The 13,985-nt window shown below is 38.1% G+C and overlaps 1 protein-coding gene across 2 annotated transcripts in view; it reads right to left on the bottom strand.

Moving 5' to 3' along the window:
• LOC126176926 (uncharacterized) overlaps nt 1-13,985 on the bottom strand; it is a 249,579-nt gene that overhangs the window by 82,457 nt on the left and 153,137 nt on the right. For both annotated transcript variants that reach the window (XM_049924113.1, XM_049924114.1), the window contains exons 10-12: nt 9,072-9,175; nt 8,844-8,987; nt 7,424-7,520 (exon numbers count right to left, since the gene is read on the bottom strand). In XM_049924113.1, coding sequence (XP_049780070.1) covers nt 7,424-7,520; nt 8,844-8,987; nt 9,072-9,175 — 345 coding nt within the window. The remainder of the gene's footprint in view (nt 1-7,423; nt 7,521-8,843; nt 8,988-9,071; nt 9,176-13,985) is intronic.

The following is a 13,985-nucleotide window of genomic DNA, read 5'->3' as shown; positions in this document are numbered from 1 at the left end:
ACAAGATCTGTTGCTGAAGATTTCAGATAATCCACAATGGATGCTCAAAGGCGCAGGAGGATGATTGGCAGCGTTTCTGTCCAATGTTGCGATTCATGGGACCGGAGGGTTATCTTTAACTGTCGATGCAGAGTTCCAATAAACAATTCGATGCTGGGTGATAAACCATTGTCCTAATGCGCTTCACACCTAACAGGATGGCAAGTGCCTATAACTGGTAGGATCCAAATTTCCTGTCCTGGTCAGTGATAATGCAAAGAGGCACTCCGAAACGAATAACTCATATGCGAAAGAATGTGACTGCGATTGTTTCAGTGGTGATGTTGATCATGGGAAAGACTTCAGGCCAACAAGTGAAGCAGTTGAAGGCACTAAGTACATCCTTCAGATGGTGGTAAAGGCCTGACAAGTCGATATGTATGTAGTCGAGTCACTGGTTAGACAGGAAAAATGTGCCAAGGGGTGCAGTGACATGGTGAATGCTCTTATTCCACTGATAGACCACACACTGGTGCACAAATGCCTTGCAATCTTTGTCAATATTTGGCTGCACAGAAGTTTAACGAAACTCATTCTACCTCAGATTCCTGGATAAGAGAAATCGTGCAGGGATGCCAATGCCTGTTCTCAAAGTTAACAGACACAAATTGTCAAGGCTTGGATGTGGAAATGTCACAATACAACAGCTCATCCGACAGTGGCACCTGGACACGGAGGAGCTGCAGACTACATGGCTGTGCCAATAAATCTTGGAGTTCGTTGTTGGCTTGCTGCACCAAAACGTGCTCTGTAATCAACTTTGCCTGTAATCATTTCTACAAGAGAGAGGGCATCTGCTGGTACATTCAGTTCTCCCACGATATGGAATATAAGGGTCATAAACTGTCCTATACCAGGCGTAGAAGCATGAAACCGGAATATGGTTGCAATTATTATACATCTGTTTGAAACTGATAAACAATATTTTATTCAAAATAATCTCCACTGCTATTTATACATTTCTCCCACCCCTCCGGCAGGCTATGAATGCCAGGCCAAAAAAACAGTTCTTCTTTTGGCGCAAACCAATCAGCAAGCCATTTTTGTACATTTTCATAAGGATTGAAGTGTTGTTCAGCAAGAGCGTGTCCCAGAGATGCAAATAGGTGATAATTGGACAGACCCAAGTCTGCAGAATAAACTGATGTCCTAATATTTCCCAAATGAAAGTCTCGATCATTTCCCTGACCCGTTTTGTCGTGTGTGATGGGGTGTTACCATGAAGGAATATAACTTTGTATTGTCTCTTTCCATTTTCCAGTCGTTTTTCACATAATGTTCAATTTAAATAAATCATTTGCTGTTGGTAGTTATCAGTGTTAACGGTTTCACCAGGTTTTAGCAGCTCATAATAGATGACACCCTTCTGATCCCACCAAATACAGAACATTGTCTTCTTTCCAAAGTGATTTGATTTTTCAGTGGATTCACTCATGATTTACCATGCTTAAGATTCTCAAAACATATCCATTCTTCATTACCTTTCACTATTCGATGGAGAACCGACTTTCTTTTGTTCTTTTGTATCTGGCGAGCAGCATTTCATGAATGGTCTTTTGATTTACTTGCTTTCTTTCATTCAGTTTATGTGAATCCCATTTTCCCACTTTCTGTACCTTTCCCATAGCTTACAACTGAAGAGAAATGGCTTTCCAGTCCCATTCAATTGTTCCGCAAGTTCCTGTTGAGTTTGAGTATCATCTTCATCCAATGAGGCCTGCAATTCGTTGTCTTGGAACTTTTTCGGTAGTTTCCTGCGCTCGTCGTTTCTCACGGCAAAATCTTGAATTTTTAAACCACTCGAAACATTGTGTTTTCCCAGGAGCATATTCACTGAAAGCTCCGACAAGCATTTGATGTGATTCTGCAACAGTGTGTGTGTGTGTGTGTGTGTGTGTGTGTGTGTGTGTGTGTGTGTGTGTGGTTTGAGGTTTTCGGGCGCTAAACAGCATGGTCATCAGTGCCCAAACACATAGAAACAGGAACACATGCGGTGAAGGGACGAAGATGGACAGCGAACAAAAATGATGACAGAAAACCAATGCTGTCCACAAATCGTAGTTTGCAGACACAAAACCTGACATGTTTACAGGTCTGAAACAGATACCGATGTATGGAACTTCGGTTACTGTGTGTTGATATTCGTTGTCAGCCATTACAGGAAGCAGATGCAGGAAGCAGATGGTGCTGCAAATGCAGTCTCATGGGCCCTAGACTGATGACTAGCACCATCTATAGGGAAATTCTGGTTTCATACTTTTACAGCTGGTATAGTGTAAGTGGCATAGTTGTGATGATGCTTTGTCCAGGATCTGACAGAAAGCCTAATTCAATGGCTTATGGTCCGTGATGAGTGTGAAGTGTTGGCCTTTGAGCATGTACGAAAATTCTTGACTGAAGAGTATGCTGCATACAACTCAGGATCACATATTGCCCAGCTCTGCTGCGACGGAGATAGTTTCTGAATGAAGAATGCTAATGGCTGCTAATGCTGGTCTAATTGTTGCTGAAGTGCAGTACCTATTGCACTTGCAGACATATCAACCATTAACGCAAGTGGCACTTGTGGTCTTCACATTGTTGAAGGCTGTCTCAGTTTTGTTTGGTAATGGCTGCCTGTCACTTGGTTCTGGTGAATTGGACAAAAGTTCATCCAATGGGCTGGCCAAGAGTGCACTGTTGCACGTGAAACAGTGGCAGAAATTAGTGACGCCGAGAAATCATCGCAACTCATGGTTAGTCACAGGCTGTTGGACATTGGTTATAGTTTCTACCTTCTCCTGTGACGGCCGTTTTCCTTTGGCATTGGTGATGTAACACACAAAGCAGACTTGTGATTCCCCAAAGATGTCCTTGAATGGATTTATGATGGACTTATGGAGGTGAGTAAAGATCTGACGTAAATGTTACAGGTGTTTAGTTTTGAAGTGGACATCACAGAGATATTGTCAATGTAAACATAACAGAAGTCAAGATTTCGTATAACTTCATCCGTAAAACACTGGAAGGTCTGCACATCATTGCACACCATTGGTCCAAAAGGCATTCTCATAAATTCAAACAGACCGAGCGGGGTACAGATTGTAGTTTTCCCTATGCCTCCTGGAGAAACAGGTACTCGTAAAATGCACATATCAAATCTAACATGAACAATTGAAAATCTTCAATGTAAGTGGGACCAAATAGCCATCAGAAATTGTTTCAGCATTGAGCTGCTGGTAATCACCACATGGATGCCATCTGCCGGTCTTCTTGGGAACTACACACAGCTATGAGGTCCAGCTAATGCTCGATGGGTGGTAAATTCTTTGTGCGAGCATAAATTAAAAACCTTTTTTTCTACTTTCATCTTTTCTTGTGTTAGTTGACAAGGTCAAGTGTGAATTGGCAATCCTGGTGTTGTCAGTACGTAATGTACTGTTGAATGTCGTACCAAGCTAGTGTAAGTTGCTGGCAAGGTACCTCCTGGCACAGTTTAAGAAGTTCTACATATGATCACCTGTGATCATACACACAGCAGTATCATCCACTCAGTGTACACATCCATGACTGGACAAATTAGATGTGGTGTCATACACATGATGATGATGATGAAGTATGGTAGAAGGCCATAAAATGACAAACCCCATGATAGGGTGTACTGCATCTGCCACAATAAATTTGCAGTGTAAGCCTAGGTTTAGTAACAGTGTCAAAGACCATATGTCTGCATGATAGAACCACTGTTAGCAAGGAGGTGACAGTTGTCACTACTGCAATAAAGCAGACGGAAAGGTGGATACACTGATACATCGGATCCTGTGTCCACCCAAGAATTGCAGTTTCTTATAGAACTTGATGATAAACAGTTGACAGCTGCTGTTTGGAAACCCAGTTACCATCATTACTGGCCTCTAGGCACATTTCTTAGCTCACAAGGGCAACTGCATTTTTTGTCTTCAGAGCCAAACTGCCTGTGGTTAATCAGTCAAAGATTCATGCCCGAGGGCGATCAGCTGCATCTCCTCAGTGAGCAGTGGCACTGTGGCTGGCAGATGGAGTGCTGTGCTTGCAGAGCAGAGACTAGCACCATTAAAATTACTTTTTCCTTTTAATTTCATACACACTACTCTCCATATCCCCTTCTCCTTTCCATAGCATTATGAGGCTGTGTGGGCCTTAGCCTCTTCCCAAGTTTCCACGATTATGCCTTCTCCAGTCCGGTTCATTGCCACAAACAAACTACTTTTTTCTCCCATTATGTTCTTCTGGTGAACATTTTACTACATTTCAACTGTCCTTATGTCATAGCACGGAGTGGTTGTGTATCAACTGAAGATCTACTGCAACGAATAAAATATGGATGATTATTTATTAATTACAAATATCTGAAATGGGGTTTGTTGGAACCTTGCTAACAAATGTACAAATGGAGAGGAAATGTAAATCTCTAGTTTTTTCAAGCTCTAATAGATTTTATAATGAGAACAAACAAATAGGGAGAAGTAAAATAAATGCAGGTATAGTCGGTTGAAAGGTGACAGCGCAGAGAACATGGAGGTTCAGGAAAGCCTCTGGGAATTACGATGGAATATACGGAGATTCTGATTTAGCAACAATGAGTTGCATGGAAGAGCTAGGACAAGGATGAGAAAACTTTAAACAAATTACAAGCTGCATACAGGAACACAAAATTTCTTTTCTTCTCTCTCTCTCTCTTTTCATAGTAAAAAGAGAAGATTAGGGGTTATTGAATTGGGATGAGGAGAGAGAAATAAACAAAATAATTTTGAACTTATACGAAACTACCAACAAGAGACAGATATCAATAAATACAATAAATACATGATGAAATTAAAAAAAAGTACAATATTTCTGGTCCTCACTAGCGTTAATTTTTATATCTGACTATGTGACTGTGATTTGAAAGTAACTCAAAGGTTAAGTAAAATGTTAAAGTAGATTCTGTAAGAACCAGGGAGGGTGTTCTTTCCTGGAAGAGAGGGGGGCAGGAGGCAATGGAATTAGAAGTTTAGAAGTGGCAAAATTATACAATGGTAACAGGAAGAAGAAGCAAGTCATGGAAGAGAGGCAGATTAAGTACAGGGGAATGAACACAGATGACAGAAAATACAAGAAAACAAGGTAAAAAGATGGGTGGGGAAAATAAATGTGGAAACAAAGACGGTTTGACTGGATGAGAATACAATAGGTAGTGGTGCAAGTTGAGTCAGTACATAGGGAAAGTTTCACAGCACTCCACAATGAGAAAGCAACGTGTCAATGAGACGCACAGAATCTGAATTAGAATGGGCTGGAAGGCTGCCCGAAAGCTGTTCTGGATGGTTTGTGAAAACTTATGGATAAAATGGACCTTGTTTAAGGCATGTCATCTGCATCCATACTCTGCAAACAACCATGAAGTGCATGGCAGAGGGTACATCCCATTGCACCAGTTCTTAGAGTTTCTTCCCATTCCATTCACATAAGGCGTGCTGACTGCGTGGCTCTGTGCATACTATAATTATTCTGATCTTGTCCTCACAATCCCTATATAAGCAATATGTAGGGGGTTGTAGTATATTCCTAGAGTCATTGTTACGTCTATCTTCAATAGTCTGCCAGTTCAGTTTTTTCAGTATCTCTATTACACTCTCCCACGGATTAAACAAAACTGTGACCATTTCTGTTGCCCTCTCTATATACATTCAATATCCCTTGTTAGACCTATTTGATACAGATACCACACACTGAGCAATATTCTAGAATGGGTCACAAGAAGTGATTTGTAAGCAATCCCCTTTGTAGACTGATTTATCCAGTATTCTAGCAATAAACTAAAGTCCACCACCTGCTTTGCCCACGACTGAGCCTATGTGATCATTCTATTTCATATCCCTACAAAGTGTTACACTGGGCAGGTATTTGTAGGAGTTGGCCGATTTGAACTGTGACCCATTGATACTATAAGCAAAGGATGCCATGTTTTTTTTTGTTCTGTGATGTGCATAATTTTACATTCCTGGACATTTAAAGCAAGTTGACAATCTTTGCACCACTTTAATATCTTATCAAGGTCTGACTGATTATTTATGCAGCTTCCTTCAGACAATACTTCTTTACAGATAACTCATCATCTGCAAAAAGTCTGGGGGTACTACTAATATTGTCCATAAGAACATTAATATACAACATGAACAGCAAGGGTCCTAACACACTGCCTTAGAGCACACCCGAAGTTACTTCTACATCTGACGGAAGACTCTCCATTCAAATAACATGCTGTGTCATGCCCACCAAAAAGCCCTCAGTCTAGTCACAAGTTTCACTTTATACCCGACATGGTCGAACTTTTGACAGTGAGTGTAGGTGAGGTACTGAGTCAAATGCTTATTAAAAATCAAGAAATACTGCATCTACCGGACTGCCTTGATCCAAAGCTTTCAGTATGCCATGTGAGAAAGGTGCAAGCTCAGTTTCACACGATCAATGTTTCCGGAATCCATGTTGGTGGGCATGGAGGAGGCACAGTGTTCGAGGTACAACATTACGCCTCAGCTCAGAATATGTTCTAAGTTTCTACAATAAATCGATGACAAGGATATTGGGTGAGAGTTTTGTGAATCACTTCTACTACCTTTCTTGTAGATGGGTGTGATCTGTGCTTTCTTCTAACTACTGCGAATGTTTTTTTTTTTGTTCGAGGATTATAGTTACAAGAGGCGTTAACTCAGAGCAAATTCAGTATAGAATTTGATAGGGATTACATCGGGCCCAGCAGCTATGTTCAATTTTAACAATTTCAGCTGTTTCTCAACACCCTGATGTTAATACTGATTTCATTCATGTTTTCAATGGTACAAGGATTAAATTGGGGTATTTCTCTTGGGTTTTCCTTTGCACAGGAACACTTCAAAATACAATTGAGCATTTCAGCTTTTGCTTTGCTACCCTCAATTTCAGTTCCTGCCTCATTTGTTAGGGACTGGGCACTAACTTTGGCACCACTAACAGCCCTTGCATACAACCAGGACTTCTTCGTGTTTTATGGAAAATCATTTGACAATATTCTGCTACGGTAGCCACTGAGGACTTCACACACTGCTCTCTTGACAACCAAATGTGTTTCATTCGGCAACCCTCTGTCTATAGTCTTAGTCTTTGTTTTACACATATTATGCAGTAATCTCTATTTCTTTACAAGTTTCTTTACAGTGACTGTCTTCAGGAAATCTTAGCTCCAGCAGAAGAATACACTGCGCAATACAATGAATTATTGGTGGCCAAAGCTTATTTTCAACCAAATTTTTATCTTTGTACTGTATACAATTAACCCATGTTTCCAACTCATACATATATTACATATTACAGACACTAAACCTTAAAAACTAAATAATGTACTCACCTGGTGGACCCTGTATTAGACACACTTTTGGTTCCTGATGTCTACAAACTTCTGCACACTTTAGAATAATCTCTGCCTGCTTCTCATTTAAGTTTTCCTGTAGAAAGAAAGAAAACTCCATAATGTTTAAGCGAAAAAGCTAATATACTTATGTCCAGCATATGTAATATTTCTTTATGTATATGCTCTAAGAACTGCCTAAATGTAATTTCCCAAATGTAAGCAACTGCTAAACTTCACTATAAGAAGGCTGACTCCACAGACTCCAGTAGCTATCAGCCAGTCTCTTTCCTTGTGTCAATATTAAAAATTTTTGAGAAGGTATTCGAGGGTTGGCACCCGCCTGTGCAACAATGGAATACTTAGCTCATTACAGCGCTACAATTCATATGTTTACTGAGTACATGATAAGAGTATTTAAGGATAAAATGTTAGCAGATAGAATCTTTTGCAGCTTATCAAAGCACCTGACTGTGTTCAATAAATAAAAGTTCCATTTTTGTGGAATACATGATCCAGTATATGTCTTGTTTGGTCCCTAGTTAAGAAATATAATGAAGAAAGTTACACTACGTTACTTCAATCATTTGAAGAACACCACATCATCTGCACAGGGAGAAATTACATCATGTCTTACAATGCTACAATTAAAATTTTTGATAACTTACCCAGTCATATAAAATGTCTGACGTATAGGAAAGTATTTTACACAACAAAGTCACTTGCGTAAAACTGGTTGTAATACAATGCAGCTTCTTTCTCTTCTCAAAAACAAAAATCACGCTGACAGGACATGGATTTCAGACAATTTAAGAAATTCAAGTACAATGCTGAAGTGCTGCACTTCAAAACTGGTAAACTGGATCATTAATGCATTTTCATGGGAACAACTTAGAAGGTGATAGTAGTGGTAGGATCCTGGTACAATGTTAGAAGCATAGAGGGTGGAGGTGAGAGGGAGGAGGGGTGAGAAAGCAGGAAGAAAAGAAAGGCAATGGGGATGATTAAAAATCTTAAATATTATGTGTAACTCATTAACAACTCTTGGCAACTTATCTTTTTGGCTTAGTTCTGTTACACGGGTCATAAACAACACTGGTGGAATAAAACCTAAGGGCATGGTTTCAATTGTATCTCACTTAAAATCCCATGTACTGCTGCACTATGATACTACTCGAGGGCATTTTACAAACAAAATTCACTTACTTAGTTCGCAGGTACTGGAGGAGTGGCAACAACAAATGCAGAGACAATAACAACATAAAATAAACATATTAACAGAATCTTCAGTTGGTTCTTGGTAGAACAACAAGAACTGGTGATTTTCATTTATTATAAAATAAACAAATTACATATGAAAACTAACTTCATTGTTTATTTTATTCTAAGATATATCACTTTTCTAAAAAGATAAAATCACCTTTGTCCACAATTTATTCCCTTCAACATGTGGTAAGTGATAGTCTTTTAAATTAGGACTCAAGATATGTCGGCACAAAGGTGATTTAGGCACTACTGCCAGAGCCTGGAACTGTCTCAAGTCAGACCGAAGGTATGAAATTATCTGCAAAAATAAATTATTCCTCATTAGTTAATGAAGTATTAAACATCTGTACCAAAAGCAGAAAGATAAACTAATTCTAATTACCTTTATTCTTAAGTTTGTGCCTGTTTTATAGGCTCTTGCTTTAACAAGTAGCCTGAGAATCAGCCTCACTTCCTGCTGTGTTTGCTGTGACTGGAATGAAGTCTCTGTTTGAAAATGAAGGAATTGGAAATAAGTAAAATAACTAGTGAAAAACAAGAGGATTTTAAAAAATGCCAAATGCTATTTGTACTAGTATCACCACCATCCACTCAGTGAACTCTCACAAATTTTCTTTGTTTATATCTTTATACGTTATGAGAATTCCATTAGCAAGAGGATATTACCTATACAACTCTTGTGCACAATATTACCATCAAGTACATTTTACATATAATAATTCTCAATCAATAACAATTGAAGGTGCTTTAATTAATGTGCTTGGAATGTCACAAAACAGTTGAAAATAACATTTACAAGCTAATAGGCGAAATAAAATTCCAAATTAATTTTTATTTCAGATTTTGCAAATACAATTAGTTCTGATGTGGCTCATCTATGAAGAGGAAAGTTAGAAGAGCTGTAAGAGGGCCAGGCCATGGCATTTAAAGTGCAGAAATATAATCTTCGGCACTCAGGACGGCTTTCTTTTTAACAAGTTGTGGTATGTAATCTTCAATATTCATGATGTTTCCCTTTTTTTCGATATGTTTAACAATTGTTTTGTAAAAAGCTTCAGTGTATCAACTTGATATGTAGGAATGAATGCATGATTATGTGGTAAACACTAAGAGCAGCATTCTTACTGTCAGGATTTCAAATGCAGAAGAAAAGGGAAGGTTTTGCTAAGCACCTATAAAAATAATAAAAAGGAGTTGAACAAGGTGATGCTCTTTCCACAATGCTTTTCAATATGACCATAGAAGCATTATAAGAAAACTGCAAATACCTGAACACACAGGTATAAGGACAACACAATTGGCATGGAAAGTGTGAAAATATCCAAGATCAGAAAATAAAAAACATCATATTTACTGCGTGTGATACATCTCGAAGTAGGATCTGTGCACATCGAGTGCAAGGAAGAGTGCCACACACACACACACACACACACACACACACACACACACACACACACACACACACACACACACACACACACAAACGGGAAATTTAGAACGCTCCTCTCCTGGTCTGTATACTTTGTGTTCAAGGTTAGGCAGGGTTATTTTGTCAATTAGTTTTCAAAACAAAATTGCAAAAAGAATATGCACCCCGTGTTTCAAATATTGTTACTTCTTTGCTGTTGTTGTTGGTAAAAGGTGGATATGATGCGAGTTATTCACTGCAAAACATTCTATATGGGCAGGCCCAACTTCGAGATACATCACATGCAAAGGGTCACACACAAGAAATCTGTAATATTTTATTTCAAAAACAACATACTACCAGGAATTTTTTGAACAACACTGACCTTTAATTAATGTTATTGGACTAAAGTATTGTTTATAAATTATTTTACATGCCACTACTATTGTAAATGTAAATGACCAGGTACTGTTCCAAATGTTCAGTAGTAAGACTGTATCTTCAATCACTCAAAACATTTTTATAAGCAGAAAAGAACCATTCTACATTAACTGAGATAAGTGGGCAGTATTTGAATTTGGGTGCCATGGCGGCACTTATTGTTTGTGGCAAAAGTCCACTTGTCCCATTAATAAAACTATCAATTTGAGACAAGCGTTCAAAGCCTAGGTTTATTGTTCAAAATATTTTCAAACTTTTCTTTTAAGTTTTCTCCGGAATACCTCTGGCAATAACTTCACTAGACTAATTTTATTCAGTAACTGTACAGATACATTCAACACCAAAGCTTGAGTTTCAAGCTTTTTAATACTCACACTTATATGGGAAAAATGTGTGTTACTCACAGCTTTCTTTTTATACCAGAATCATTAAATGATTCCTTGCACTGGCAAACTGCCAAGGCTTCTACACTATCGAAGTCATTTACTACACCTCTGATGGCCTCAAAAAGCTCATTGTAAAACAACATAGCTTTGATCCCTGTACCCAAACGTGTTACTACTTGTTCAAGTTAAAGGCACATTTGGCAGTTTTTCTTTGTAGGTTTTGAAGCGAGCAGATGCCTTAAGAAACACTTTCTTTGTGGACGAAATCAGTTTATTTACATTCCCAAACATGGATCACACTTCTTCAGCAAGGCAATGTACTTCGCAAGCAAAGCACGTCACATTAATCATATTGGGATAAAATACTTGAGGGCTTTTCCCGCTTTGATCATATAAGGTGCAGCATCTGAGAAAAACAAAAACACCCTGAAATCTGCAGAAGATTCTGGAAATATTTTTCTAATACTCTCATTCACAAATCTGGTGACCGTAGAATGATTTGTCTTTTCAAGCTCTTTGTAGGCCGCTAAATAGGAAGAGGAAGGCTGTTATTTTAACACACCAACCATTAAATTTGCAATGTAAAGGCCACTAATATTGGTAGTTTCATCAACTGAAATCCAAATAATGTTGTCCTTGATTCATAGTGTATTTCTTCCACAGCATGTAGGTAAATTGTTGGTACGTAGTTTTTACGCAATGTTGTTTCATCTGGTACTTTTCGATTAAAGCTATATTTGTGCAGGAAACCTTTGTGGATAGGATTTGTAAGTTTGAGAAGAGGAATGTTCTTGCAATGAAAGCTTCACATAAATCCATGTTAAAGTTACCTTCAGAGGTTAAATCTCTGCTTCTGCTACTTGCCGCTGTCAAAAATTGTTGTTGTGGGCCTTTCTTTTGCATTCTTGCGATATGAAGATTTGTCTATTTGAAAGTTGTTTTTTTTTTCTTTTTTTCCAGAAATGTTTTTCTCTCAAACTTAACAACATAAAATATTTCCATCATACGTACATTTTCTGGCATGGTTTGCTATCCACAAAACAGCACTTCTTTTTTCAGGCTGCACTGAACACAATACGTTACACCCTACACGTAAACACATTAAGCTTTGTACCAATAAAAAGAAAACTACACTTAAACAATGGACATGCAACTAACAACTACTGTAATTTAATTTAATTGTTACCGACACATGCGATATGTCAGAAGAGGAGATTAAGCGGGAACATGGGCGGTAGGCGGATTGGCTTTGACCTCCTGTTGTTTTTTTTTTTTTAAGTTTGCTAGCTAGTAGCCTCTCAGTTAGTTATTGCACACAGTTGTGGGTTGCAGTCACTCTGTGAGAAATGAAAATAAGATCAAGCTAGAGCCCGCCCATCTAGATTTTTGAAATATTGTAAATGTAGAGTGAAAATATGCATCATCACTAGTTTTTAATTAAAATATGCAACAACCAATGAAAAGGAGCCAAATATGCAAATACATATTTGGATGTCTAGGGGCTAATATTAATACAGTAAAATTCTATGTCCACTGAAATAAAAGCCCACATTTTGAGTGGTAATAGGTGTTATTATACGTTTAAAAAGCTAATTACTAGGGTGGTAAACTGACAGCTCAAAATGATTTTATATAAAGTTATGATTAGGCCACAGATTAATACAGATGTGAAGCACGGATGTTAACCAGCAATGATTAACAACAACTTAGAATATCTGAACGAAGAGTACTATGGAAAATTTATGGAGGGATCCAAAACAATGATGGTACCAGGAGAGCAAGGGCCAATTATGAGTTGGATCACCTCATGCAAGGATCTGATACTGAAAGGCTAATTAAAAGTAAAAGAATAGCCTGGCTGGGGCACGACCTAAGGCTGGAGGACACAATAACAACAAAGGTCTTCCAATGGAAACCAACAGAAACAAGATTAAAAAGAAGACAACATAAATGACGACTGGATGATGAGGCAGAAAACATCAGAGCTCTAGGAATCAGAGGATGGAGAAGGAAAGTAAACGAGAGCATAGAATGGAAGGGAAACTGTTAAGAAGGCAAAGACCCAAGCAGGGTTGTGAAGCCAAAAGAGAATGAATGTCTAAATAAATGTAGATATCTTAAATAAAAACTTAGTGTAATGTTTACAGCTGAAATGGATAATAGTGTGTCTCTGTTGATGCGTCATTAATTTGTTGGAACCACATTTCCAGTAAAAATGTTTTTTTATTGCCGTATGCTTTTCCTTTTCACCACCACCACTATCATCACTATTATTTTCACTCTGGTATTGCATATTTCATTATATCACTACCTCAATTTTTCCTTCCAACGACTTGATATGAATAAAAATAAAATACGATTTGCTGTGTCTGTATATGTGCGGATGGATATGTGTGTGGGCGCGCGCGCGCATGTGTATACCTGTCCCTTTTTCCCCCTAGGGTAAGTCTTTCCGCTCCCGGGATTGGAATGACTCCTTACCCTCTCCCTTAAAACCCACATCCTTTCGTCTTTCCCTCTCCTTCCCTCTTTCCTGATGAAGCAACCGTGGGTTGGGAAGGTTGAATTTTGTGTGTGTGTTTGTGTTTGGTAGTGTCTCTATCAACATACCAACACTTTTGTTTGGTAAGTTACATCATCTTTGTTTTTAGATATATTTTTCCCACGTGGAATGTTTCCCTCTATTATATTAAAATACGATATGGATATTTTTTTTCATGTTGTTCGTAGTTAGCTAGGCTAATGTCACAGATATTAATTATCTATGTACGTACTGGAATGCATATTTCATTTACTTTGATTTTTTGGCTGGTTTTACTTCTTAGGTCTTCAATTCTCATAGAAATAGTAATCCTTTTAATTCTAGACTATGAAATGTTTTTAATTATCATCTAAACTTTTACAGCCAATTTATTTACAACCTGTTACCCACAGTAATGAGATATCCTAATGTACCAACTCATTGCTTGAAGAACCTCAGACAAGCCTAGAGACAACAGCAATTAAAAACAAGAACAAAATTAAATCTCAGAAAAAACATACTGCACAGGTACATGGTCAG

This window comes from Schistocerca cancellata, chromosome 3, assembly GCF_023864275.1.
Source record: "Schistocerca cancellata isolate TAMUIC-IGC-003103 chromosome 3, iqSchCanc2.1, whole genome shotgun sequence".
NCBI classification, from domain to species: Eukaryota; Metazoa; Arthropoda; class Insecta; order Orthoptera; family Acrididae; genus Schistocerca; species Schistocerca cancellata.
Note: the sequence above shows the minus strand (reverse complement) of the source record. Positions and strands in the feature narration are given on the sequence as shown.